The sequence below is a fragment of the Vitis riparia genome, chromosome 5 (assembly GCF_004353265.1).
Source record: "Vitis riparia cultivar Riparia Gloire de Montpellier isolate 1030 chromosome 5, EGFV_Vit.rip_1.0, whole genome shotgun sequence".
NCBI lineage: Eukaryota > Viridiplantae > Streptophyta > Magnoliopsida > Vitales > Vitaceae > Vitis > Vitis riparia.
Genome location: NC_048435.1, coordinates 20,843,037 through 20,868,256, shown reverse-complemented (window position 1 = coordinate 20,868,256; position 25,220 = coordinate 20,843,037). Strand labels below are relative to the sequence as shown.

General features: G+C 30.8%; 2 protein-coding genes across 2 annotated transcripts; both read left to right on the top strand.

Moving 5' to 3' along the window:
* The first annotated feature begins 8,402 nt into the window (after positions 1 to 8,402).
* Positions 8,403 to 19,066, top strand: LOC117915267 (ankyrin-1-like). Its single transcript, XM_034830821.1, has 9 exons — positions 8,403 to 9,039; positions 9,148 to 9,680; positions 9,986 to 10,510; positions 12,097 to 12,280; positions 14,662 to 15,069; positions 16,878 to 17,175; positions 17,231 to 17,419; positions 17,894 to 18,353; positions 18,992 to 19,066. Exons 1-9 carry the CDS (start codon positions 8,403 to 8,405, stop codon positions 19,064 to 19,066), a joined length of 3,309 nt encoding a protein of 1,102 aa, XP_034686712.1.
* Positions 19,067 to 21,531: 2,465 nt separating this feature from the next.
* Positions 21,532 to 23,882, top strand: LOC117914994 (ankyrin repeat-containing protein NPR4-like). Its single transcript, XM_034830534.1, has 3 exons — positions 21,532 to 22,291; positions 22,395 to 22,930; positions 23,274 to 23,882. The coding sequence occupies exons 1-3, from the start codon at positions 21,601 to 21,603 to the stop codon at positions 23,820 to 23,822; spliced, it is 1,776 nt and encodes a 591-aa protein (XP_034686425.1). The 5' UTR covers positions 21,532 to 21,600; the 3' UTR covers positions 23,823 to 23,882.
* Positions 23,883 to 25,220: the final 1,338 nt, after the last annotated feature.

The following is a 25,220-nucleotide window of genomic DNA, read 5'->3' as shown; positions in this document are numbered from 1 at the left end:
TTTCAAAAGCAATTCTCAACTTAAAAAACTGTTTTTGAGAATGGTTCTTAAATATTTGTCTCAATTTTTATTAGAAACTTCATGAAGTTATTGCACACTCGACAACTTAAAATATCTTAAATTTGTTCTAGAAACACCTACTTCTTGAATAATTTTCCTTTTTAAAAAATATTTTCTACCAAAAGCTTGCCAAACTTGTTTTCTAAGTTAAAAAATTGCTTTCCATGTTAGAAAATTGTTTTGTGTATTCAAAATTAGAAAATAGTTTTTCAAAACAGTTACCATATAGGCTTGTTTAGGAATATTGTTTAAAATAGTTTCCAAAAAAATTTGGAGAATAGTTTTCATAAATAGCTCTATGATATTTCTAAAATAAAAATATATTTGAGAACTTAAAATGTCTTTTTATGTGTTTTCAAATATTTAAAAAAAAAAAAAAATTGATCTCTTCATATTTATGTAATTATTTTTTTAAATAATTCATAAAAAATAAAATAATTAAAATATGTTCTTATAAACTACCTTATTTTCATAACAATTCTCGAAAACCTATTTTAAGAACAATTGATAACAAAATATATTTTTATATTTTTTATTATACAAAAAGAATAAAAAATGTTCTTAAAGTAAACCTATATTTAGTTGAAGATGAGATATGTACCCTTTCCTATCAACAATTGAACATGGAATTAGAATACTATTGCATGTCTTACTATATATATATATATATATATATATATATATATATATATTATTCAACCCTTTTTTCTATATCTTCTCTATATGAAACATAATAATCTTAAGTTGAGATATGAGATATAAATATTATAAATTATAAATTAATCTATTCTTCTATCCAATTTCTTCATTTTTTAAAAATCTTTTATATGATTCTTTTTTCAAAATCAACAAAACATAATTTTTATATATAATTAACAATATAATATAATTTTTTATTTATAAATTTTAAATATTTTAATCATGAATATTAATAAAGAAATAAAAAAGTACTTATTAAATTATAAATTATAGAATGATTTTCTAATAATGCCAAATATTAGAGAGATTTTGTACTTTTTAATAACAAATATTGGAATGCAATATAATTTTTATTTTAAACAAATATCAAACTTTGAAATGTAATATGTTTTCATTCCATTTTTTTCCATTAGATATATATATATATATATATATATATATATATATATATATATATATATAACATCCTAATTTTTGGATGGGCAAATTTTTAATTTTTGAATAAAAATATAAATAAAATAGTTAAAACTTTCTTTAAATTGAAACAATTAAGGAATAGAAAAAAAAAAAAAACCTTTAACTAAATTAGCAAGGATTATATAGCAAAAAAGCTTAGATAAGAGAATGTCAGAACTAAAAGTATTTTTCTTTAAGGTTAATATAAAGGATTGAAGTATATTTATTTTCTATAATGTTAATGTAGAGGATTAAAGTGTCATATTAATTTTGTAATGACTAAAGATATTTTTCTAAATATAATTTTGGTAAATTTTCTAAATTCTTATAGCTGATTTAATTCCCCTTAAATCATAAATTTCAATTTTTTAAAATATTAAAATTTCAACCTTAATTTTTGCAATTAAAAGTAACTAGGAAATTAAGGTGCATACTTTATTAATTTAAAGTGATTAATTTTAGGGGACACTTGTCACACCTAAAGAGTGTAGAGATTTTATGGTCAATCTTATTATTTTTATGTCTGTTAGAGCTATTTTTTGTACTTCATGAAGATAAGAAGGGCATAAGAGTAAATTCATAAATCCTTCAAAGATCTATAAAGCTAAATAAAAAAAAAAAAAAAATCACCAATTCTCTTCTTCTTCTTCAAGTTTTCTTCATCCATCCTTCTTCATTTTGGTGGTGAGGCTTCATAGAAGTGTTGAAGGAGAACAAGGGTTAGAAGGAGTTCCCAAATTCTATTATGCAAATAATCTTGTCATAAGAAAATCATTTCTATTTCTTCAAAAATCAAATTTAATTTTCATTTATAACTTACTTTCTTCTTTTAGTCCTTAAATTGGTTGGGAGAGTTATTAGAAGATTAAGATATTGCATGTGATGAAGTTTTATCATTTCAACCATTTTCTTTACTATAAGAAACTGTTTAGTTGCCAATAAAGTCAAAGGAAATGTTAACATAGAAACAACTTTTAATGTTCAAGGCATGTGCATAGCTGAAAGTTTTATCAATGTTTAGATTAAGAGTACAAGGGTGGGGTTTAAACTTTATTTTCCTTATTAGGTTATGAACTATTTGGTAGCCTAAAAAATAAAGGAAAATATTTGCTTCTAGGTTCTAATTTATATCTAGTTGTAGGAAAGTGTATGAAAATCAACTCCTATTGTGTTGCTACTTAAGAAAATTGGTTTATCTTTTCAACCCACAATGAATAAATCCCAATTTTTTTTCTATATGGAAAAAACTCAAATCAAAGATCAATCATCTTTAATGTTATAGATTTGAGTTGCATTAATGAGAATAAATCCATGGAGAGAACAAAATTCTCATGAGAAAGGAATACCCTATTTTCAATATTCTGACTAGTTTGAAATATTAAAATATTTAAGTTTTTAAAAAGGTATTAGACTTATAATTACTTTCAAAAAATAACAAAAATTTTAAAGATTCTAACTATATAATTTTCATCTCATTTGGACCATGATGGCCTAATACAAAAATTTTGGAGATATGGATAAAAGATAAAGTGGTTCAACTAAGATAGTTTTGAACCACTTGTGTTTCTCGAAATTATAGGATATTTTGGCTAAGTATCTTTATTCCTATTTATTTTTATATTTTATTAAACTTCAAAAGAAAACTATAAATCTAATTTCACTTGATTTTGAGTTTGTTTACATAGGAAACTAATTTTTAAATGTTGATAGATTTTTAACAGTGTGTGTTGAGAAATTTCACTTGATTCTGAGTTTGTTTACATAGGAAACTAATTTTTAAATGTTGATGGATTTTTAACAATGTGTGTTGAGATAGATTTGGATGTCACTAGTTTTGGTATTATTTGAATTATTTATGGATTTATGAATTATTTTTGAAATCTTCTAGACTCATGATAGAGTAAATTTGGAGATTTTCATAATTTTTTAAACTTCTTTGGTAATGAGAAAAATAAAAAAATTGTGTAGCATTTTAATACTCTATTTTGGACAAATCCGAAACTAATTTAGGTTGAAGCTTAGTTGATGGTATTTCAATGACCAATTAACTTAGTTATTAATTACAAGGTTAATTTCTAGACCCATTAACAAACTCTGGCTTGAGAAATGCATTATTGATTCTCATGTAGCTTTAATTCTTTAACTCTACTCATACTTCATTCTTTCCTCCGGGATGTCTTAGAGGAATCAAGACCATCATTATTCATTAAAAAAATTGTAAATATTAAAAACTAATAAAAAAATAAGAAAACCAAATATATGAAAGGTAACATACAATCAACTAGTTTGAAAGTGAGTTTAATGTTGAAATCAAGCTTAAGATATGATATTTGCTCTTATTACCTTGCAATTTATGGCATCAATAATTATATGATGTTTTAAAACTATTTTCCTTCGGACCAACCATCTTAACACTTATGTATTGTGACTATTCGTTGACCTTGTGTTGATCCTTTAAATTTAATTTTATTAAGATAAGGACTCTTGTGTGCCAATTGAGGTGTTAGACCCAATTTTAATGAGCAAGTTACTCGGCACCTAGCTCCAGTTTTCCCTTATTAGCCTTGTTGTAACATGGAGTCCATTTCTATTATCTGTTTTAGTTTAAGTTTAGTTATTCTAAGTTATATGGTTTATCTTATAAACCTTTTTTCGCTATTGTTATATCTAGTTATTGTTTTATCAACATTATCTAGTTGTATTCTATGCTTTTTATTTTAACTCCATTTATATTTGTTAGAATGGTGATTCTACTTTAGATTCCAATCTAGATTGACTAGGCTCACCAACTCTTGGCAAGCCTGACAGGTCACTAAAATATTTATCATATCTAGTGGAATATGACATTGTAAGAAATTAATTCAATTTGCCTCTTCATGAATATACATGAATTATTGTTTGGAATAAGGATATAAATAAAAAATTTATTATTATGGAATCAAATTCAACTTTTACTAGAGTTTTATAATTATTTAAAATTCAATTGTCATCCTATTCATATTCTCATTCCCACTTGCATAAACTAACCTTGATATTTGACAATTAAATTTCAATACTAAACAAATAAATTAAGCAAAAAGTCAAAAAAAGAAAAAGAAAAAAGGGAAAGATACTACAAATCAAAACCAACTCATTAATATGAATAATAGTCCATTTCTCCACCTATAAGTTCATTAAAAAGGAATCTAGAAAGAAAGAAAATAACAAGTGGTGTGTTGTTCCCTCTTCCCATCACCACCTCATACACGAGAAACAAGTTACAATCACTTGCAATAGTAAAAGCGACTGTAGAGCCCACATGTTGTTACATCAAATTGATTAGTTTTTCTTCTCAAATTCCATCCATTATTCCAAACCTACCATGTTCTACCAATGAATACATCAAATAAATCAAATAAAAAGCTGTAATATTTAATTAATTAATTATTTGCTTTTGGCTTTGTTTCTTCGATAATTGGCTCTATCTAGTGCTAAATATTCAAGGAGCCAATAGGCCTATTGAAAACTTCACCGGAGAAAAGAAATACCTTGACATATTTGATGATAAGCATAAGATTAATTATTATTTTATAATCCTAGGGTTGCATTCTTTTTTGTCTCAGTCAAGTATTAAATTAAGTACATATTTACTTTACTCTTTAAGGATGAAAAAAAAATAAATTATTTAATTTTCACGGACTTACTTTGTTTTTCTCTAATTTTAGGATCATTATATGATTATAAACATAATATTAATTACTATTTTATGACACTAGGCTTGCATTTTTCTTGGTCTCATTCTAGTATTAAATTAAGGACATATTTACATTATTCTTTAAGGATGAAAAGCAAAATAAATTGTTAATTTCATAGACTTAGTTTGTTTTTGCTCTAATTTTAGAATCATTATTTGATGATAAGCATAATATTAATTATTATTTATAATACTAAGGTTGCATTCTTCTTGGTCTCAGTCAAGTATTAAATTAAGGACATATTTACTTTATTCTTTAAGGAAGAAAAGAAAATAAATTATTTCATTTTCAACGCATTCTTTGATTCTACATTCTTCGTAAAATGATATCTCATAATCAAATTTTGTAAATAAGTTATGTGTTTTACCCTTATGTATCTCCCATTATTTGATAGATCTCGATTAGTTTTTGTTGAAAAAGAGATTATTAATAAATTAAATATTTTAAATTTTACAGACAATTGTCTATTAAAAAAATTATAGGTAATATTTTTTATCCAAAATTTATTTAATTAAATAAAACTATTGAAAAATCACACTAAATTGAAGAAATGAGTTTTACTTCTTCTCACAATTATTTAAAAATCCTTTTTCTTCATACTTAAAAAACATAAAAATAAAATAGATAAAAATATTATGGTAAAATTATAAATTCTTTTACTGTTAATAATCACTTCAAAATGAATTTAACAATTCTTTTTCTTCAAAATTCTTTTATTTATTGATGCATTTGTATTATTTTTTATAGAGGAAATAAAAATAAAAGAATTTATTAAACTTGAAATAATATTTAAAGTATGTTTGATGGTGATTTTAAATAATATTTTTAGTTTTTATTTAATATTTAAAAAAAATTAAGTGTTAAAAAAGATTAAAAGTATTTTCTAAAACACATACTTGACACTTCGCGGAACTTTAACAAATGATGAATAAATTAAATAAAAAATATAATAAGATCTAAATCTTAAAAGTTATAATGGAATAAGAAAACTTATCCAGGTATTCTCCACCACCTTTTTTGTTTTTCTTTTCTTACCCATGAATTCATCAAATATTCAAAGGCACAGTATTTAATTCATTAATCATAAAATATTTCATTGTGTTTGGCTTTGATTGGGCCTCAATGGTTGCTTGCTTTTGTGCTTACGCAGGCATATCCTATTGAAAACGTCACTTGACGAAAGGAATAATTTGATTGATTTGATAATAAACTATAATATTAATTACTATTTTACAATATCAAGGTTGATTTCTTCTTGGTCTTTGTTAAGTTCAAATTAAGACTTTGAGAATCAATAGAAAGGAAATAATTTAGCTTTCATTCTCCCATTCGCCCATCCCTTTGTTTACTTCCAATTCAGAATGAAAATATTCTACTTCATTCCTTCGCACGATTTGTTGGAGAATATTGGCGCTGATCAATAGCACTACATTCCGGATGTTGTATGAGACGAGACATCCAATAAACGGCAGCTAAACCTGCAAGAAGGAATGGCCGGACCCAGACATATGCCCCTCTGATGGCAAAGTTAATTTTTAGGAAAACCTAAGCAGGAAGACTCAGTGGGGATCGAGCATACCTTCTTTCCATAGACCGATGACTTTATATATGGTGACTATTAAAGCTTGTAACGGATGGAGAATTGAAGACTGAAACGATTGCCATTTATTGCTTGATCATTTATAGCAGGCCATAACGGTTATCATTTTCCCTAATAATGACGCTAACGCCCGACTACTTAGCTGAACGGCAAGATTGCTGTGTTCCAAGGGTGTGACTGGGTATCACACAATTATTTAATGATTATTTTTTCTCTAGTCCTAAATCTAAAAATAAAATGTAAATATAAAGATATTATGGAAAAATTGTAAACCCATTAGTCCCTTTGTTGGTGCTAATCACTACTAAAGGAATTTATAATTTGTTTTTAATCTTTGTGTAAGTGGAAGCAGAAATAATGTTTCATCAAGAACAAAAAGATAAAACAAGCATACAAAGTGTACATGAGATTTAAACTTACATCCATGAATAAAAGAGAATCTTTCCATCATACCATAAAGAATATTACATAAGATATAACTAAATATAACTATTAGGTTCCCAAAATATCTCATGTTTCCCTTCATCATGTATTTCCCATTCTTTCTCACATTTCTATCCACCTTATATAATCTTTATCTCATTACTTTTTCCTTTTATAACCTAAAATATTTATAGAGATATTCTTAACAACTTTCTTTATTATATAAGAAAATTTAATATTATAATTATATATTAACTTAGAAAATATTTTATATAGTATTCTTTATAAAAAATAATCTTTACTGATTTGGAATTTGGAACACTTCCCAACAAATCATAAATAAAAAAAACAAAATATGTTAAAATGATATATTTTGTTATATTTTCTATACAATTGAAAGCATGTTTGATTATATTTTTCTTTAAAATGTTTTTAATAGAAGTATTTTCTTTAAAAGTGTTTTCTTTGAAAATATTTTTAACAGAATTACTTATTAAATATTTCATCAAAAAATACTATAAATAATAAACAATTTTTAAGATAAAAACGATTTCTAGAATCCCTACTAAACCTTCTCTCATAACTACTAAACACTTCAAGATGATTTTAAAATGAGCACAAAGGGATTCCAAGCTATCTTTCCCTACCTTTAATATTTTTCTTCTCATTTCTAATATTCCCTTCACTTGGAAACGTGAAGTAAATCCGAATAAACCAAGAGTACGAATCTATCCACTCTGAAAAGAAAAATATAACAAAATATAACCTGATTTAATAAGCAAATACTGCCTCCACTACATTTTGCATCTTGTGATTATAAAAATGACCTCCAAGAGACCCACATTTGATTTTAGTACTCATTGCTGATGCACCTTGATTCTTAAATATTTATATTATATTATAATTTTTTTTTTCTTTCATAACAATTCAAAAAAGTAACCTCATGTTCGCTTTTAAAAAATGTGAGAGAAATACAAGGGAAGGAAAGGGGAAAAAAAATTAAAAGAAAAGAAAAAATAAAAAATAATTTTAAAATTAAAAAATTATTTTTATATTCTCCTTTTCACTAAATTCCCTTTTTTTTTTTATGTAAAGATTAAATAATTTAAAATATTTTTTTTAAAACTAATTTTAATTATATTTATTTTTTTAATATTTTTTTATGTTAAACTAAACATAAAAAAGCATTTTTTCAATATTTTTTTCTAAAACTAAATATAACTTAAAACAATAAATTTTGAAAACTGCTAAAACCAACTTTAATTAGTGGATTTGGTTCAATTAATCTTTGACATTTATCGGCTTTGTGGTTTTTTTATTTTTTATTGGAAAAGTTAGAAGTACTTATAAAATCACTGATAAATGGACTCTTAATCCACATCAGTAGAAGCATTAGAACAGTTGAAGAAGGCAGTATCGCTCAATCACGCATGGATCAACACAGTACTTCTAATGATGGCCGAGCCCAGACCACATACATGGATGCTGATTTGTACACGGCTGCATCGAAAGGCAACATCAGCAAGCTGGAGCAGCTAGAAGCTTGTGATCTTGGCCGCCAACGGACCCCCAAAAGTAACACTATCCTTCATATTGCAGCTCAATTCAGTCAACTGGACTGTGTTAAACGGATCCTTGAATTGACTTCATTTTCATCTCTACTGAAGATAAATTTGAAAGGAGACACCCCACTTCACCTTGCAGCAAGAGAAGGGCATTTGACAGTCGTCGAAGCTCTAATTCAAGCTGCAAAACCTCCCAATGAGATTGAAAGTGGGGTGGGAGTAGATAAGACAATTCTGAGGATGGCCAATAAAGAGGGAGACACAGCCTTGCATGAAGCAGTGAGGTATCATCACCCTGAGGTGGTGAAATTATTGATTAAGGAAGACCCTCAGTTTACCTATGGTCCTAATATTTCTGGTGGAACGCCTATTCACATGGCGGTGGAGCGAGGACATGTAGACTTGGTGCAAATAATCATAGAAAACACTAGGACTTCACCAGCTTACAGTGGCATCTTGGGAAGAACTGCTTTGCATGCTGCTGTAATTCGCAACGACCCAGGTACCCATATGCAGATCTTTTGTGGTTAATTAGTCATGCAATCTATTGTTAAAGATTTTTTTTCTCTCTGTTTTAATTTTTATCTTTATATGCTCAATAATTTATCAGAAATAACAACCAAGTTGTTGGAATGGAAGCCATCTCTAACCGAAGAAGTGGACCAAAATGGGTGGTCTCCCCTTCACTGTGCTGCCTACTTTGGTTATACCACGATTGTGAGGCAATTACTAAACAAATCAGTTAAATCTGTAGCTTACCTCGGAATCAAACCTGGCAAGCAAACCGCCCTTCACCTTGCAGCTATCCGTGGCCATAAAGACATAGTAGATCTGCTGCTGTCTTCCCATCCAGATTGTTGCGAGCAGGTTGATGATAACGGCAAAAATGTTCTTCACTTTGCCATGATGAGAAAGCAAGATGATTATCCTAGGATGTTTTTACAAAATGATGGATTAAGAGTGAGAGGACTTTTAAATGAGAGAGATGCTCAAGGAGACACACCCCTCCACCTGCTTGCTTCTTACCTAATTGATGATGAAAATTTTGTATTGGACGATAAAGTGGATAAGATGGGGCTCAACAATGAAAACTTAACCCCCAAGGACATGGTTTCAAGAGCCACCGACAATGGGCTGCAAAAGGTAAAGTTGATCTCTAACTTAATTTCATATGACCTATTACATTCATACACATGCAAATACGTACGACATACATCCATATATAATTTTATAAGATATTTTTACTCGCCTAATTTTGGCTAGTACATAATTAATTTACGTGATAGTAACACATGACAATAACATAGACAAGGCTATTGACTGCTTCAATACAAACTCATGTGGAAACCAAATTTTCATTTTAATATTATTTTTATTTAATTGTAGATGAAGTCCATGCATGTCAAACTCTAACCATAAGTAGAGTTTTTATTTTGTTAAAATTTCAGAAATTAGTCATGGATTGCTTCAACACAAGTAAGGAAGCGGGTATTGGACCTTTAAGTTGGGTGCCGAGGGACAAAGAGGTCACGAGGGACAGAGAAGACAAAGGTAGTAGTGGAAGCAATTCCATCTCTACCTTGAAGAAAGTAGGTGAAACTCATTTAATTGTGACAGCACTGGTAGCAACTGTAACCTTTGCAGCTGGCTTCACCTTGCCTGGTGGTTACAATGAAAATGATGGCCTGGCAACCCTAGGAAAGAAAGAAGCTTTCAAAGCATTTGTTGTCGCGGATACTTTAGCCATGGTTTCCTCTGTATCCGCTGCATTTGTTTACTTTTTTATGGCTGGGTATGAAAAAGAGGAGCTTCTCCACAAACACTTACCTTGGGGCTTTTTTCTTACCATGTTTGGCATGGGAGCAATGGTGGTGGCATTCATGACCGGCATGTACGCTGTGCTACCACGTTTCTCTTGGCTTCCCATCCCTGTTTGTGTCCTCTGCTGCTGCTTTTTCCTCGTCTTCTATCATGTATTTAAACAATTTCAAAAAAGCTAGAGGGCTTGGTGGGATGCCATCTACTCATATTACAACCGTGAAATTAATGGAAGGTCTTCCTATATGGCACGGCCCTTTAATTAATATATATTTTCATGTGTGTATATAAGAATGATTCTGGGTGAATTTTGAGTAGGATATAAGCTTAATTCTTAGTCTCCTAGCTTGATAAATTACATAATGCATGCTTCTTCTGTCATATCTTTCATTATGATTTCAGTGGCTTGTATTCATGTAATATCCGGGTTTTCAGTCTTACTTCATATGTAGGGTTTACAAAATTTTTCTCAAAATTGTCAGCTAAATAATAAAAAAATAATGATGAAAATTTAGGTGTCAATATTTAATTGGGCTTGAAGAAGCTTTTCAAAATTCAATGGTTTGAATTTTTGCCATGTCAATTTTTTATGGTGAAATTTTGGATTTTGAAAATTTAAAGTTGAGTACATTATTGAAAATTAATTTACTTATTATTAGATAATTGTCAATGAACCTTTTAGGAAAAATTAGGACAACTCGTATTATGTCATATTGCTATGAAGTTAAATTAAAACTATTCAATAAAACAAAATTTAATTGATGGAAATTATGAAATCATATACTTGAATTTTGGGATTACAATAATTTAGATAGGAAATGTTTTGAGATTTAATGTGAGATGACGGATGGACATTGGAAATGTGGAAAAGTAAAATAAAAAAATAAAAACTTAAGGTCTATTTGATAATTGTTTTCGAAAATAATTTTAAATAAAAAGAATAGGAAAATGCGTTTAACAACTAAAAAATAGTTTTTTTTTTTTTTTTTTTTCCTTTTGTTCTTAAGAACATAAAACAACATGTTTTCAAAGTATTTTCACTTGTTTTCTAACAATTGTTTTAAAAAATAATTATACAAATATACAAAATGATTAAAAATAAAGTATTAGGCATAAAAATTATTTCTCAAACATATTTAAAAATATTAAAAATAAGTTAAAAACATTTTAAATTCCTAAACATACTTTTTTTAAACAAAACATTATAAAAAAAATTTAGAAAACTATTGTCAAAAACAGTTTTTTAGAATTGTTTTTTAAGTCTATTCCCAAAAAAAATGTTTAGAGTTTAATTTTAAATTTAGATTTTTAGATTTTGGTAGGGTAGTTTGTTACCAAAATCATTATTTTGTATTTTTGGAAGAAAACTAAATATTTTCATGTGATTTCATGCATATACGTTGTGTTTCATTTCTCTCCTGATTATGTGAAGTTTTAGCTGGTTAATAATGATAGTGATATTGGTATAAAATAAATAGTTTATAGGTTAGTGGTGGAATTCATGTTGACCAAAGGTGTGTATGTGTGTTGAGTATTGAGATTTTTCATATATAGTTTGGACTATGAATTTAACGTCTTGGATTGTTATTTGGTTAGATGTATAATATTTCTTGAAGGCGTTCTATTGGTATCTGCCTAACCCTTTATAATGCACATGGAAGACTCTTACCATTAAGAGGAATACTTAAAAGAGAGATGCAAATTGAGTACATTCAACTTAAACAACAATGGGCAAACCCAGTGCTACCACCACGGTGCAGCTGAAGATGGTAGCCGAGCTGAGATCGCGTGCATGGATAATACTTTGTACAAGGCCGCAGCAGAAGGCCGCACCAATGAAGATAAACATCTCTCTTCCTTAAGAAGGGCAGGTGAAACCCATTTGATAGTGGCAGCACTTATAGCAACCGTAACCTTTGCGGCAGGTTTCACCTTGACTGGTGGTTATTGCGACAAAGAAAGCATCTTACAAATGCTTTGAAATGTGTCAGATACCATAGCGATGATCCTCTCAGTAGGTGCTGTATGGTTCTATTTTCTTATGGCAACGGCCTTTCATTTGGGTGGGAAAGTGCATGGACGCTTCTTTCTATGTGGCTATATTCTCACCGTGTTTGGGATGGGAGCCATCTGCTGCTGCAGCTATTTCCTTGCTGGTTATGTTGTAATCTAAAAGAGGGTGATTAGGAATACCATCTTATGTGCCCTGCTGGAAAGGTTTGTTTATTAATTCTGCCGGACCAACCCCTCAACATTGACAATACCTAATAATAATAATATTGTGATGTTATAATAAAATATTCCTCTCTGTTTGAGAGTGGTTTCTTTCATAAAAGTACTCTTTGCCCAATGTATTATTTTGTGGGTAGGACTATATATATATATATTAAAAGTATTTTTATAATATATACACACAAAAGCCGGCTAACGGGGGTATTCCTGCGTATGAGAACATAGTAATGAAGAAGGTAATAGCCGAAATAGGATTCGTTTTGGCTAGAGCGCCCAAATCCGCTATATATTTGACACGGGTTTGCCGTAATGCTAAAACTATGGCGAATGCATCTATCGTCATTGATGCATAAATAGCTTTTTGAAAAAGCATGTGCTACTTAAATTTTTTAAAATTCTATTAAATACATAATTTTTGTAAGTAATTAACATTAAAAGATTCACTCCTAGACTCTTATTGATGTAAAAAATTATGGCTAGATGGCAAGAAGTTACATTGTTAGAAGTGAGCTACATGGCTAGAAGTTACGTGGCGAAGGAGATTAGAAAAGAAAAAATGGGCATGCAAGTTGTATAGAATCTTTTTCTTTAGAAAAGTCCACAATATATATCGTATTAGTAACTTTTCTAATGTGGTATATTAATACATATGCAAGTTGTATAGAATCTTTAATTTAGAGAAATTTGCAACATTTATAGTATCAGGAACTTCCCCTAATTGATATAGTGTATCAATACATTGCATTTTGAGGACAATGTGCATTTTAAAAACAAGGAAAATAACCAACAAAATTTTTCAAACTTTTTAAGCTTTTCAAGAGCGTGACGGATATTATAGCATTAGAAGAAGATATATTCTTGGGTAATTGATTTACCTCTCTTAGATATACACTTGAATGCTAATATTGTTAGGTTGAAGTCTTAAGATCTTTTGAAACAAATTTTTTAACTTTAATATCTATTTGAAACTCAATTCATACACTATGCGTAACATGTCCTTGGAATTTGTTTCTTTTGCTTGGAAGAAGATACTTGGAGGTAGAAAATGAAGAGTTAGGATAAAAAAGCAATGACTTGTTCAGAGAGCTTGAGCTCTTATCCTAAGGAAGGTCATGGCATTTTTTTCTTTAAATCTTGATGCACATAAGCAACTTTGGTTATGAGTCATTAAAATTATGCTTTATAGAAAAGCTTAGAACTAGTTATCACTCTAATAAAATAAAAAACCAAGAAATTGGACCTTATTTTGAAGAGTTTGGGGTGACATTTTTGAGGGTAAGTGACCTTTCGTAGTCCTTAACACTTCAAATTTTTGGAGAATTCCTAAGTGCTACCGATTGATCTCTCTTAAGCCGTAAAGAAGGAGGTTTCCTTAACTAAAGAAAAAACAAAGAAGAATAAGAAGAAAATTATTTTATTCTTATCATGCTAGCTTCTATATATTTTCTTAGGTTGTTTGTTTTACTTTAGATTATGATCCAGATTGATTAGGCTCACTGTTTCCTAATGAGCTAGCCCTCTTTAGGGTAGATCCCTATAATATTTATCATGTTTAGTGGAACATGATATTACGCTTATCATATCCTATCCTATCCTATCCTATTCTATGCTTTCCTATTTAGCGAAACAAACCTACCCTTAGATTAGCTCATATTTATAATATTGGAATGGAGATAAGAATGAGAATGAGAAATTAATTCAATTTGCTCATCCATTAATATACATGAATCATTGTTTAGAATAAGGATAGAAATAAATATTTTATTATTATGAAAATCAAATTCCACTCTAACAAAAATTCCATAATTTCTTTTTTACCATGTTATAATTCACTTTAACTCTCATACAAACATTTTGTATCTTGTGATTATAAAAATGACCTTGAAGAGACCCACGTCTAATTTAATTTAGTACTCATTGCTGAAGCACCTTTGGATTCTTAAATAATTATATTATATTTGAATTTTTTTTATGTTAAACTAAACATTAAAAAAAAAAAAAAACACTAGGACGGAGCAAAAAGAAAACTCTGTTAAACGGACCCTTCAATTGACTTCATCTTCATCTCTACTAGGACGGAGCAATCTGAAAGGAGACACCCCACTTCACCTTGCAGCAAGAGAAGGGCATTCAACAGTCGTGGAAGCTCTAATTGAAGCGGCAAAAGCACTTCCCGATGAGATTGAAAGTGGGGTTGGAGTAGATAAGGCCATTCTGAGGATGACCAATGAAGGGAAAGACACAGCCTTGCATGAGGCAGTGAGGTATCATCACCCTGAGGTGGTGAAGTTATTGATTGAAGAAGACCCTCAGTTTACCTATGGTCCTAATATTTCTGGTGGAACGCCTCTTTACATGGCGGTGGAGCGAGGACATGAAGACTTGGTGCAAATAATCATAGAAAACACTAGCACTTCACCAGCTTACAGTGGCATCTTGGGTAGAACTGCTTTGCATTCTGCTGTAATTCGGTATGACAAAGGTACGTAGTTATATGCAGCTCGTCAGTATTAGAGAAATTTAATATTGATCCTTAATTTAAATATTAGTATTAATATATTTATTATTAGTTTGAATTAGCGTATGATATATTTTGAAGTCTATTATTAATTTGAATTAGAATATATAATAGAATTCGAATTATAGTAGAACTCATATGTGTTCGTATCAAAATATTCATTACCATAATTGAGAATGTAATGTCATACATTTTCTCTATCTTTTACTTTCTCAATATGATATCAAAGTTCGCCTTTATATCAACCTAGAGCAAATTTAGGATACATGGCCTAGGGCCATGCACCGGCTCCCCTTACCACAACTGGCAATGGTCTTGTTATATCTATGTATTGGCAAGGATACTATGGTTCCCCAAATGGGTTTTCCTCATTTACACTAGCAATCTTTGCTTTGACCCTCGCCTACTCTATCCATGCCTCATTCCCTATAGCCTTTGAATCCTGAACCTTAGCCTCAACTTGGAGCAAATTTAGGCCCTGCACCATTTCCCCCTACCGCAAATGGTAGTGGCCTTCCTTGCCATATGCATTGTCAATGCCTCCTTTCTTACTACCTCCAATGTAATATCCTAGTTTCAATGCCTCTTTATGGCCAAGAGTTCTAAATTTGTTTGGTTCAAACCTACCAGAATTTTCTTCTTCTAATCCTAAAGCCAATTGGTGATCATACTACTTCTTTCAAAGTCACTCTTATCAATCACTATTCTTTCCTATTTTCATTTTTTTTTTCACTTTTGAAATTTATATTTGAAAGTTTTGTGGTTGGATCATTTTTCATAATCAATTCAATTGATTATTCTTCTCCTTTAATTCCTACCAATAGTAGTTCCCTTAATTTAATCCCTCTTTCTTTATTACCTTCAACTCTACCCTCTCTCTCCCTCTAAAAGCTCCCTAAGAGGTAATTTGGAAACTTTAGTTCTTGTAAATTTCCACCCATGTTTCTTGTAAATTTACCCCATTTTCTTAGCACTTATTATGAGTTCTTGAAAATCTTTTTTTAATTGATTATTTTCTAAACAAAAGGTGTTCTTTTTTAAAGATTTTTCTTCACAACCAAACAACTATTTTCCCCATGATTCTTTGTCTTATTTAAATTTGATTGCTTTCTTGCATGTCTCAAGAAAACAAACATGTTCCTGTTCCTCTACTTGAGATCTCCCTTCTGCTTTGCCTTCTATACAATCTGCTATATTAGCTTCTAAAACATTATTTAGTTTGATGTTAATTAAGGCTCCTAATCCTACTCTTCCTTCACCAAATTTTCTTTTTGCTAGTTTCTCATAGATTTTAAAAATACGACTCAAGAAAATCTCATTATTCTTACCTAACCTCTCAACTGTCAAGTCAAATCCACTCAACACCCAAACCCTTGGACCTCGGGGAATTCATCCTCCATAGAAGCCAAATACACAAGCTCCATCTTGAGAGGACATATTAGTTAAAGTTAATATTTATCCTTGATTTAAATATTAGTATTTATCAATTTATTGTTAATTTGAATTAGAGTAGGATATATGGTTTGAATTAGAGTAGAAATCTATTATTAATTTGAATTAGAATAGGAAATGAATTTTGAATTGTAACATACTTCATATTTGTATATGAATATTCATCATCATCAATGAGAATGCAATATCATATATTTTTTCTATCTTGTTTTTTCTCAATCCTCAGTAGTTAAGTAGTTGTGCAATCTATATTGTTGAAAATATTTTTTTCTTATCTTGAAGTTTTGATGTTTATCTTTATAAGTTCGTTTATTTATCAGACATAATAGCAAAGTTATTAGAATGGAAGCCAGCTCTAACCAAAGAAGTGGATGAAAATGGTTGGTCTCCCCTTCACTTTGCTGCCCACTTTGGTTATACTAGGATTGTGAAGCAATTACTAGACAAATCACATAAATCTGTAGCTTACCTCGGAATCAAACCTGGCAAGGAAACCGCCCTTCACCTTGCAGCTATCCGTGGCCATAAAGACATAGTAGAGCTGCTGCTGTCTTACTATCCAGATTGTTGCGAGCAGGTTGATGATAACGGCAAAAATGTTCTTCACTTTGCCATGATGTATATATAAGCTAGATTATTATCCTGGGATGATTTTACGAAATGATGGATTAAGAGTGAGAGGACTTTTAAATGAGAAGGATGCTCAAGGAAATACACCCCTCCACCTGCTTGCTTCTTACCTAGTTGATGATGAAGAATTTGTATTGGATGATAAAGTGGATAAGATGGGGCTCAACAATAAAAACTTAACCCCCAAGGACATAGTTTCGAGACCCACCGACACTTGGCTGCAAAAGGTTAAGTTGATCTCTAACTTGATTTCATATGACCGGTCACATTCATACACATGTAAGTAAATACATACATACATATATAATTTTATATGATATTTTTACTTGCCTAATTTTGACTAATACAAAATTAATTTACTTCATAGTAACACATGACAATAATGTAGACAAGGCTATTCACTGCTTCAATACAAGCTCACGTGGAAACCAAATTTTCATTTTAATATTATTTATATATATATATATATATATATATATATAGAGAGAGAGAGAGAGAGAGAGAGAGAGAGAGAGAGAGAGTTCTAATAAAACAAGTGTTGGTAATAAAAGCATTATATATAGACAGAAAAAAATTAAAAACCCTAGATTTTATTAGAATCACTCACAAACCGAATCATGTACTATATCCTTCTTCCCATGTTAAGGTGAGAAAGCTAAAGTTTTTATTTTGTTAAAATTTCAGAACTTATCATGAAATACTTCAGCAAAACTAAGGAAGCGGGTAGTGGACCCTTACGTTGGGTCACGGATAACAAGGAAGACAATGATAGTAGTGAAAGCAAATACAAGACAGACAATATTCTCATCTCTAAGTTGAAGAGAAAAGGTGAAACTCATTTGATAGTGGCAGCACTTGTAGCAACTGTAACCTTTGCGGCTGGCTTCACCTTGCCTGGTGGTTACAATGAGAATGATGGTAAGGCAACCCTAGCAAAGAAAGCAGCTTTCAAAGCATTTGTTGTCACGGATGCTTTAGCCATGGTTTCCTCTGTATCAGCTACTTTTGTTTACTTTTATATGGCTGGGTATGAAGAAGTGGAGCTTCTCCACAAACTCTTTAGATGGGGCTTTTTTCTCACCATTTTTGGCATGGGGTCAATGGTGGTGGCATTCATGACCAGCATGTATGCTGTGCTACCACATTTCTCTGGGCTTCCCATCCTTGTTTGTGTCCTCTGTTGCTGCTTTTTCTTCTTCTTCTATTATTTGTTTAAACAACTTATTAAAAGTTGAAGACCTTGCTGGGATACCATTTACTCATTACAATTACCCGTGAAAAAGGAAGATCTTCCTATATGGCATGACCCAATAATTAATATATATTTTCATGTGTGTATATAAGAATGATTCTAGGTGGATTTTGGGTAGGGTATGAACCTAATTTATAGTCTCCTAGCTGGATAAATTACAGAGTGCATGCTTTTTTGTTATATTTTTCATTATGATAAACATAGAAGATGTAGGAGATAAAGAAGCAAAAGATAAAGAATTAGGGGACATATGGTGAGAAACTTTGGAGTCCAAGACCTATATGGAGGAAGGCATACCTAAAGAACCAGTGTCTGGCAAACCTAAAGAAGTACACATAACATGTGGCTATGTGGTAAAGAACTTTTGGAACTGATCATTAAGGGAAGCTACTGTGAGATTAGAAAATAATATGGATTCAAACCCAGACCAAGTCAGATGGAGGAACAATTATACTATGGTATTGTATTGTGGAGACCTGTAAAACCATTGTTGGCCAATTTTAAACTAACTCTGCTGAGACTGTTAAGAAGGCTGGTGTTGCAATGTTCTAGGGGGATCATTGGATATTGAGCCTTCCAGTGACCCTTACGCTTACAATAGCTACATTCAGCCATGACAACCCATGAGTAAGGTTTGTTATGATTGTTGGAAGGTGGCATAGAAGGTGGCTTGGAAGGTGACCCGGAAGGGATTGTCAAAACAAATGTATAAGGTGTGGAGAGAGTACATTTTCCTACTTGTGGCTTAAGACGTACCTCCTCAACTAATAATTCACTGACTACTGAATCAACAGAGGGAACTAGGTTGTATTGCAAAATTGCCCCACGTAAACGAAAGGCCATCAAAAATTAAACTAGACGTTGTTCCTCTCTACAAGCAATATAAGGTGCAAAAGCTTGGAAGTGTACTGATTCCATGAAAGCTAAATGATCCTAGAGATTAGTCATAATGAAATAAAACTCTTAAACACTCATGTCTTTTTGTTCAAGGATTCTAATATCAATCTCGTGATGATACTATTTTGCAAAATTAGACTGCATATATAATCTTTCCAAATGTTCCCAGATCTCTTTGTCAATTTCATACTTCACCAACTATATACCTATCAAATTATTAATGAAGTTGTTGATCTAAGTGATAATTTTCGAATTGCTTACTTCTCAAATATCTAACTGTTTTGCATATTTTTCATCTTTTTCATTTATAGATTTGTGTAGTGCGTCAATGATATAACCCTACATCTTTTTGCCCTTTAAAAAAATCTTCATCATATAATTACAATACGAATAATTTTTTCCATTCAATCTCACACTAATAGATTGAAGGGAATCATATCATTCACCAGCTGTAACGAATAAATAACAAATAGTCATCAAACAAAAGAAAATAAATACAAACTTAAGAAAACAAATAAGAAATCAAATACCAGGATCAAATAGGAAAAGTACAATGCGATCATCCACTATGATATCCCACAATCAAACATAACAAAAAGGAATTCCACGACCAAATTAAATGGGTACAAAAGCAATGTATAAGATTAAACTCTCTTCCATGAGATCATAAATCAAAATTTTCATTAAAGATCAATTTTTCTCTAATACCATATGAAATCCAAAATGATTCAAAGAAAAAAAAATAGGGTTTCTTACTATAGACACTCTTAAAATAGATACATCACTCTTAGAGTTTAAATAGACTTAATAAAAGAAAATAAAGACTAACTTATCCTTACTCTAAAAATAATAATAATAATAATAATAATTCTAATATAATAACTATAATAAGAACGAGAAAAGTGCAACTAAATAAATAGCTAATATATAACTAACTCTAACGTAAACATACTATGGTAAAATTATAAACCCATTAGTTCTTTCGTTGGTTTTAAACACTTCTAAAAGAATTCAATTCCTGCAAATCATTTAACTTAATAAGTAAATACTGCCTCCACTAAACATTTTGCATCTTGTGATTCTAAAAATGACCTTGAAGAGACCCACATTTAATTTTAGAACTCATTGCTAAGCACCTATGGATTCTTAAATAATTACATTATATTTTTTCTTTCTTTTTTCATAACTATTCAAAAAAGAGGTTTTGAATTTTCACCTTCCACTTTTTTCAATCCTTTCTTATATTTTCCCTGAAATTAGAAAAAAAAAATGTATACATGAATGGCATGATTCGATTTAAGTACAAGCTATTAATTAACTCAAGAATATATGTGGAATTAAATTGTTTAGTTTTAGCCAATATGTTTTCATAATAAATGACTACATAGAAGTATCATAAAATCCAAAAAATTATTACATAATAGTATAAGTATTTTAAAATAGAAATTTATAGTCCACAAAAGATATTTTGTTGTTGTTAAAAATAAATAAATAAATAAATCAAGAGAAATGAGTAAGAGTCGGCTATAAAAAAAATTGGTAATTAACTTAATTATACTTTAATTGAGTTTTTATTGAAAAATTTTATACTTATAAATTAGATCAATAATTTAGTTTTTTAATATAAAATTAACCTCATGTTTGTTTTAAAATTTTAATTTGAGGGAAAATATAAGAGAAAAAAATGGAAAATAAAAATAAAAATAAAAAGTGAAAAGGTAATGGAGCTAAAATTAATAATTTAATTTTACAAGCTTCTTTCAATTAATTTCACTCATTTTTTTAATGTAAAAATTAAATGATTTTAAATATATTTTAAACTAATTATAATTATATTTAATTTTTTATGATTTTTTTATGTTAAGTAAAATATAGAAAGTTCTTAGTGCTTTTTAAGAAGTAAATACAACTTTGAATAATAAATTTTGGAAATTCGCAAAAACCAAATTTAATCAGTGGATTCGTTTCAGCACTTGGACATTCAACGGCATTGTGCATTTTTTTGCAGCCGCCATCAGAAAAGAAGTGGGGTAGGAAGCAATTTTTGTGGAGAAGAATCTATTATAGATAAAAATATCTTGCATTCTGACATGACCATGAAATGGACATATGTGGAGCTAGATTTCTCATCCATCTCCTCCATTGGCTCTTGAAACTGCTCAGCCCTTTTTTTTTAGAGGCAATATGCTATGGAGGATAATCTTAATTCCACATCATTAAGAAGCATTAGAACAGTTGAAGAAGACAGTATCGCTCAATCACGCATGGATCAACCCAATACTTCTGATCATGGTGAAGAACTAAACAACATGGTCCCAGTTGCGGCTGACGATGATAGCCAAACCGAGATCACATACATAGATGCTGATTTGTACACGGCTGCATCAAAAGGCAACATCAGCAAGCTGGAACAGATGCTAGAAGCTTGTGATCTTGGCCTCCAGCTGACCCCCAAAAGGAACACTATCCTCCATATAGCAGCTCAATTCGGTCAACTGGACTGTGTTAAACTGATCCTTCAATTGACTTCATCTTCATCTCTACTGGGACAGAGCAATCTCAAAGGAGACACCCCACTTCACCTTGCCGCGAGGGAAGGGCATTTAACAGTCGTCCAAGCTCTAATTCAAGCTGCAAAAGCACTTCCCGATGAGATTGAAAGTGGGGTTGGAGTAGACAAGTCCATACTGAGGATGGCCAATGAGGGGAAAGACACAGCCTTGCATGAGGCAGTGAGATATCATCACCCTGAGGTGGTGAAAATATTGATTGAGGAAGACCCTCAGTTTATCTATGGTCCTAATATTTCTGGTGGAACGCCTCTTTACATGGCGGTGGAGCGAGGACATGGAGACTTGGTGCAAATAATCCTAGACCACACCAGCACTTCACCAGCTTACAGTGGCATCTTGGGTAGAACTGCTCTGCATTCTGCTGTAATTCGCAACGACCAAGGTACCTATATGCAGATCTGAGTGGTTAATTAGTCATCCAATCTATTGTTAAAGATTTTTTTTCTGTATTAATTTTTATCTTTATATATTCATTTATTTATCAGAAATAACAGCCAAGTTATTGGAATGGAAGCCATCTCTAACCAAAGAAGTTGATGAAAATGGGTGGTCCCCGCTTCACTGTGCTGCCCACTTTGGTTATACTAAGATTGTAATGCAATTACTAGACAAATCACCAGATAAATCTGTAGCTTACCTCGGAATCAAACTTGACAAAAGAACCGCCCTTCACATTGCAGCTATCCGTGGCCATAAAGACATAGTAGATCTGCTGCTGTCTTACTCTCCAGATTGTTGCGAGCAGGTTAATGATAACGGCAATAATGTCCTTCACTTTGCCATGACTAATCAGCAAGATGATTATCCTGGGATGTTTTTACAAAATGATGGATTAAGAGTGAGAGGACTTTTAAATGAGAGAGATGCACAAGGAGACACGCCCCTCCACCTGCTTGCTTCTTTCCTAATTGATGATGAAAATTTTGTATCGAACGATAGAGTGGATAAGATGGGGCTGAACAATGACAACTTAACCCCTAAGGACATAGTTTCAAGAGTCAACGACAGTTGGCTGCAAAAGGTAAATCTCTAACTTGATTTCATATGACCGGTTACATTCATACACATCTAAATACATACACATAATTTTATATTATATTTTTACTTGCCTAATTTTGGTTACTACACAATTAATTTACATGATAATAACACAAGACAATAATATAGACATCGCTATTGACTGCTTCAATACAAGCTCACAATAACCTAGATTTTATTAGAATAGAATCACTCACAAACCGAGCCGAAGCAGTTGAGAGGACTGAATTTCGAACCTCATTCTTGCCTAAACAGCCACACATGTACTATGCTTCTTCCCATGACAAGGTCAGAAGGCTAAAGTTTTTATTTTGTTAAAATTTCAGAAATTAGTCCTGAATTACTTCAGCAAAAGTAAGGAAGCGGGTATTGGACCTTTAAGTTGGGTCCCGGGTGACAAGGAAGACAATGATAGTAGTGAAAGCAAAGACAATGAAGACAATTCCATCTCTACCTGGAAGAGAAAAGGTGAAACTCATTTGATAGTGGCAGCACTTGTAGCAACAGTAACCTTTGCAGCTGGCTTCACCTTGCCTGGTGGTTACAATGAAAATGATGGCAAGGCAATCCTGGCAAAGAAAGCAGCTTTCAAAGCATTTGTTGTGACGGATACCTTAGCCATGGTTTTCTCAGTATCTGCTACATTTGTTTACTTTTATATGGCTGTGTATGACAAAGTGGAGTATCTCCAAAAACACTTTCTCTGGGGCTTTTTTCTCACCATGTTTGGCATGGGGTCAATGGTGGTGGCATTCATGACCGGCATGTACGCTGTGCTACCACATTTCTCTGGGCTTCCGATCGTTGTTTGTGTCCTCTGCTGCTGCTTTTTCCTCGTCTTCTGTTATTTATATAAACAACTTCTAAAAAGCTAAAGGGCTTGATGGGATGTCATTTACTCATATTACAACCGTGAAATTAATGGAAGGCCTTCCTACATGGCACGACCCTTTAATTAATATATATTTTCATGTTTGTATATAAGAATGATTCTAGTATTGAATAATTGTCATTGTACAAGAGAGGTCCTAAAGATCCCATCTCCTTAGCCTAAGCCACTACTTAAAAGATACGAAAATGGAATGAAAATGGAGAATAAAAATAGAGCATATATATAAAGAAATCATCATTACAACCCAAGCTTCTACTTCAATACTATTATAAACTAAAGTTTAAAAATAAGTGCATCTAAGTATACTCATTCCCGCATGCTGATCTTAAAACGTATTACCAGTAGAATCAGAAAAATCATTAGGGAAATTATGAGCCTAGATCTTAAGACCTGGTAGAAAGTAATCAACTTTTGAGTCTAAATTTTGAACCCAGTATAAAATAATCAATGTTACAATAGGATATAGAAACTCACAATATTGCCACATGCTGTTTTGAGATTCTCATCCATTATTCATTGTTCTGTAGACATATTATTGTTATAAATATTCCACCATTATTCTGTTATAATTTTTTTTAATATTTATTTATTTTGTTATTAAAGGAATGGTTATAGCTTATTTGAATTAATAAGGATTGTCTGTTTGTTGGTTCAGTGTATGATATTCTTGTTTTAAAAATTTTATAATAATTTTTTTTTGCTTTCTCTTGTTTAAATAAAGTCTTAAAGTTGATTTTTTTGATAAACTAAAGTTATGGCTAATTGTGAGTTTTTAATTGCCAGAAGGTTGGAACTTACAAATGTGTTATCTTTGCAAACAAAATAGAGAATATTGATCATATTTTTAAATATTATCCTTTTGTTCAAGGAATTTGGGATCATATTAAGTATAATTGCCCTACACCTCTCTTCTATGAAAGTGACTTTCTATCTTAGCTTAAAACAATGTATGAAAACTATAAAATTAACTGCAAAATTTACAATCATCCTATGGAAAAATTTTCCATTATCATGTGGAATGTATGAATTCATAGAAATCAAATTTTATTTAAGAAGATTCATCTCAACCTCTTTCTCGTCATTGAGAAAGCTACTTTAAACTTCCAAAATCTTCAGGATTATATGATCGATTCATATCTTCAAACTGAAGGACGCAAAGACCCTCAAATGGTTGAAAAATGGATTCATTGGATTCCTCCCATTAATGGAATATTCAAATTAAATTTTGATAGTTCAAAGATAGAGAATACTTTATGATGAGTTATTAGAAACTCTAATGGTACCATAAAAATGGTTGCTAGTAGACATATAGGTAATGCTTCAATAATTATTATAGAATGCACGGCTTTAAGAAATGGCATGTTAGTTGTCAAGAACAATG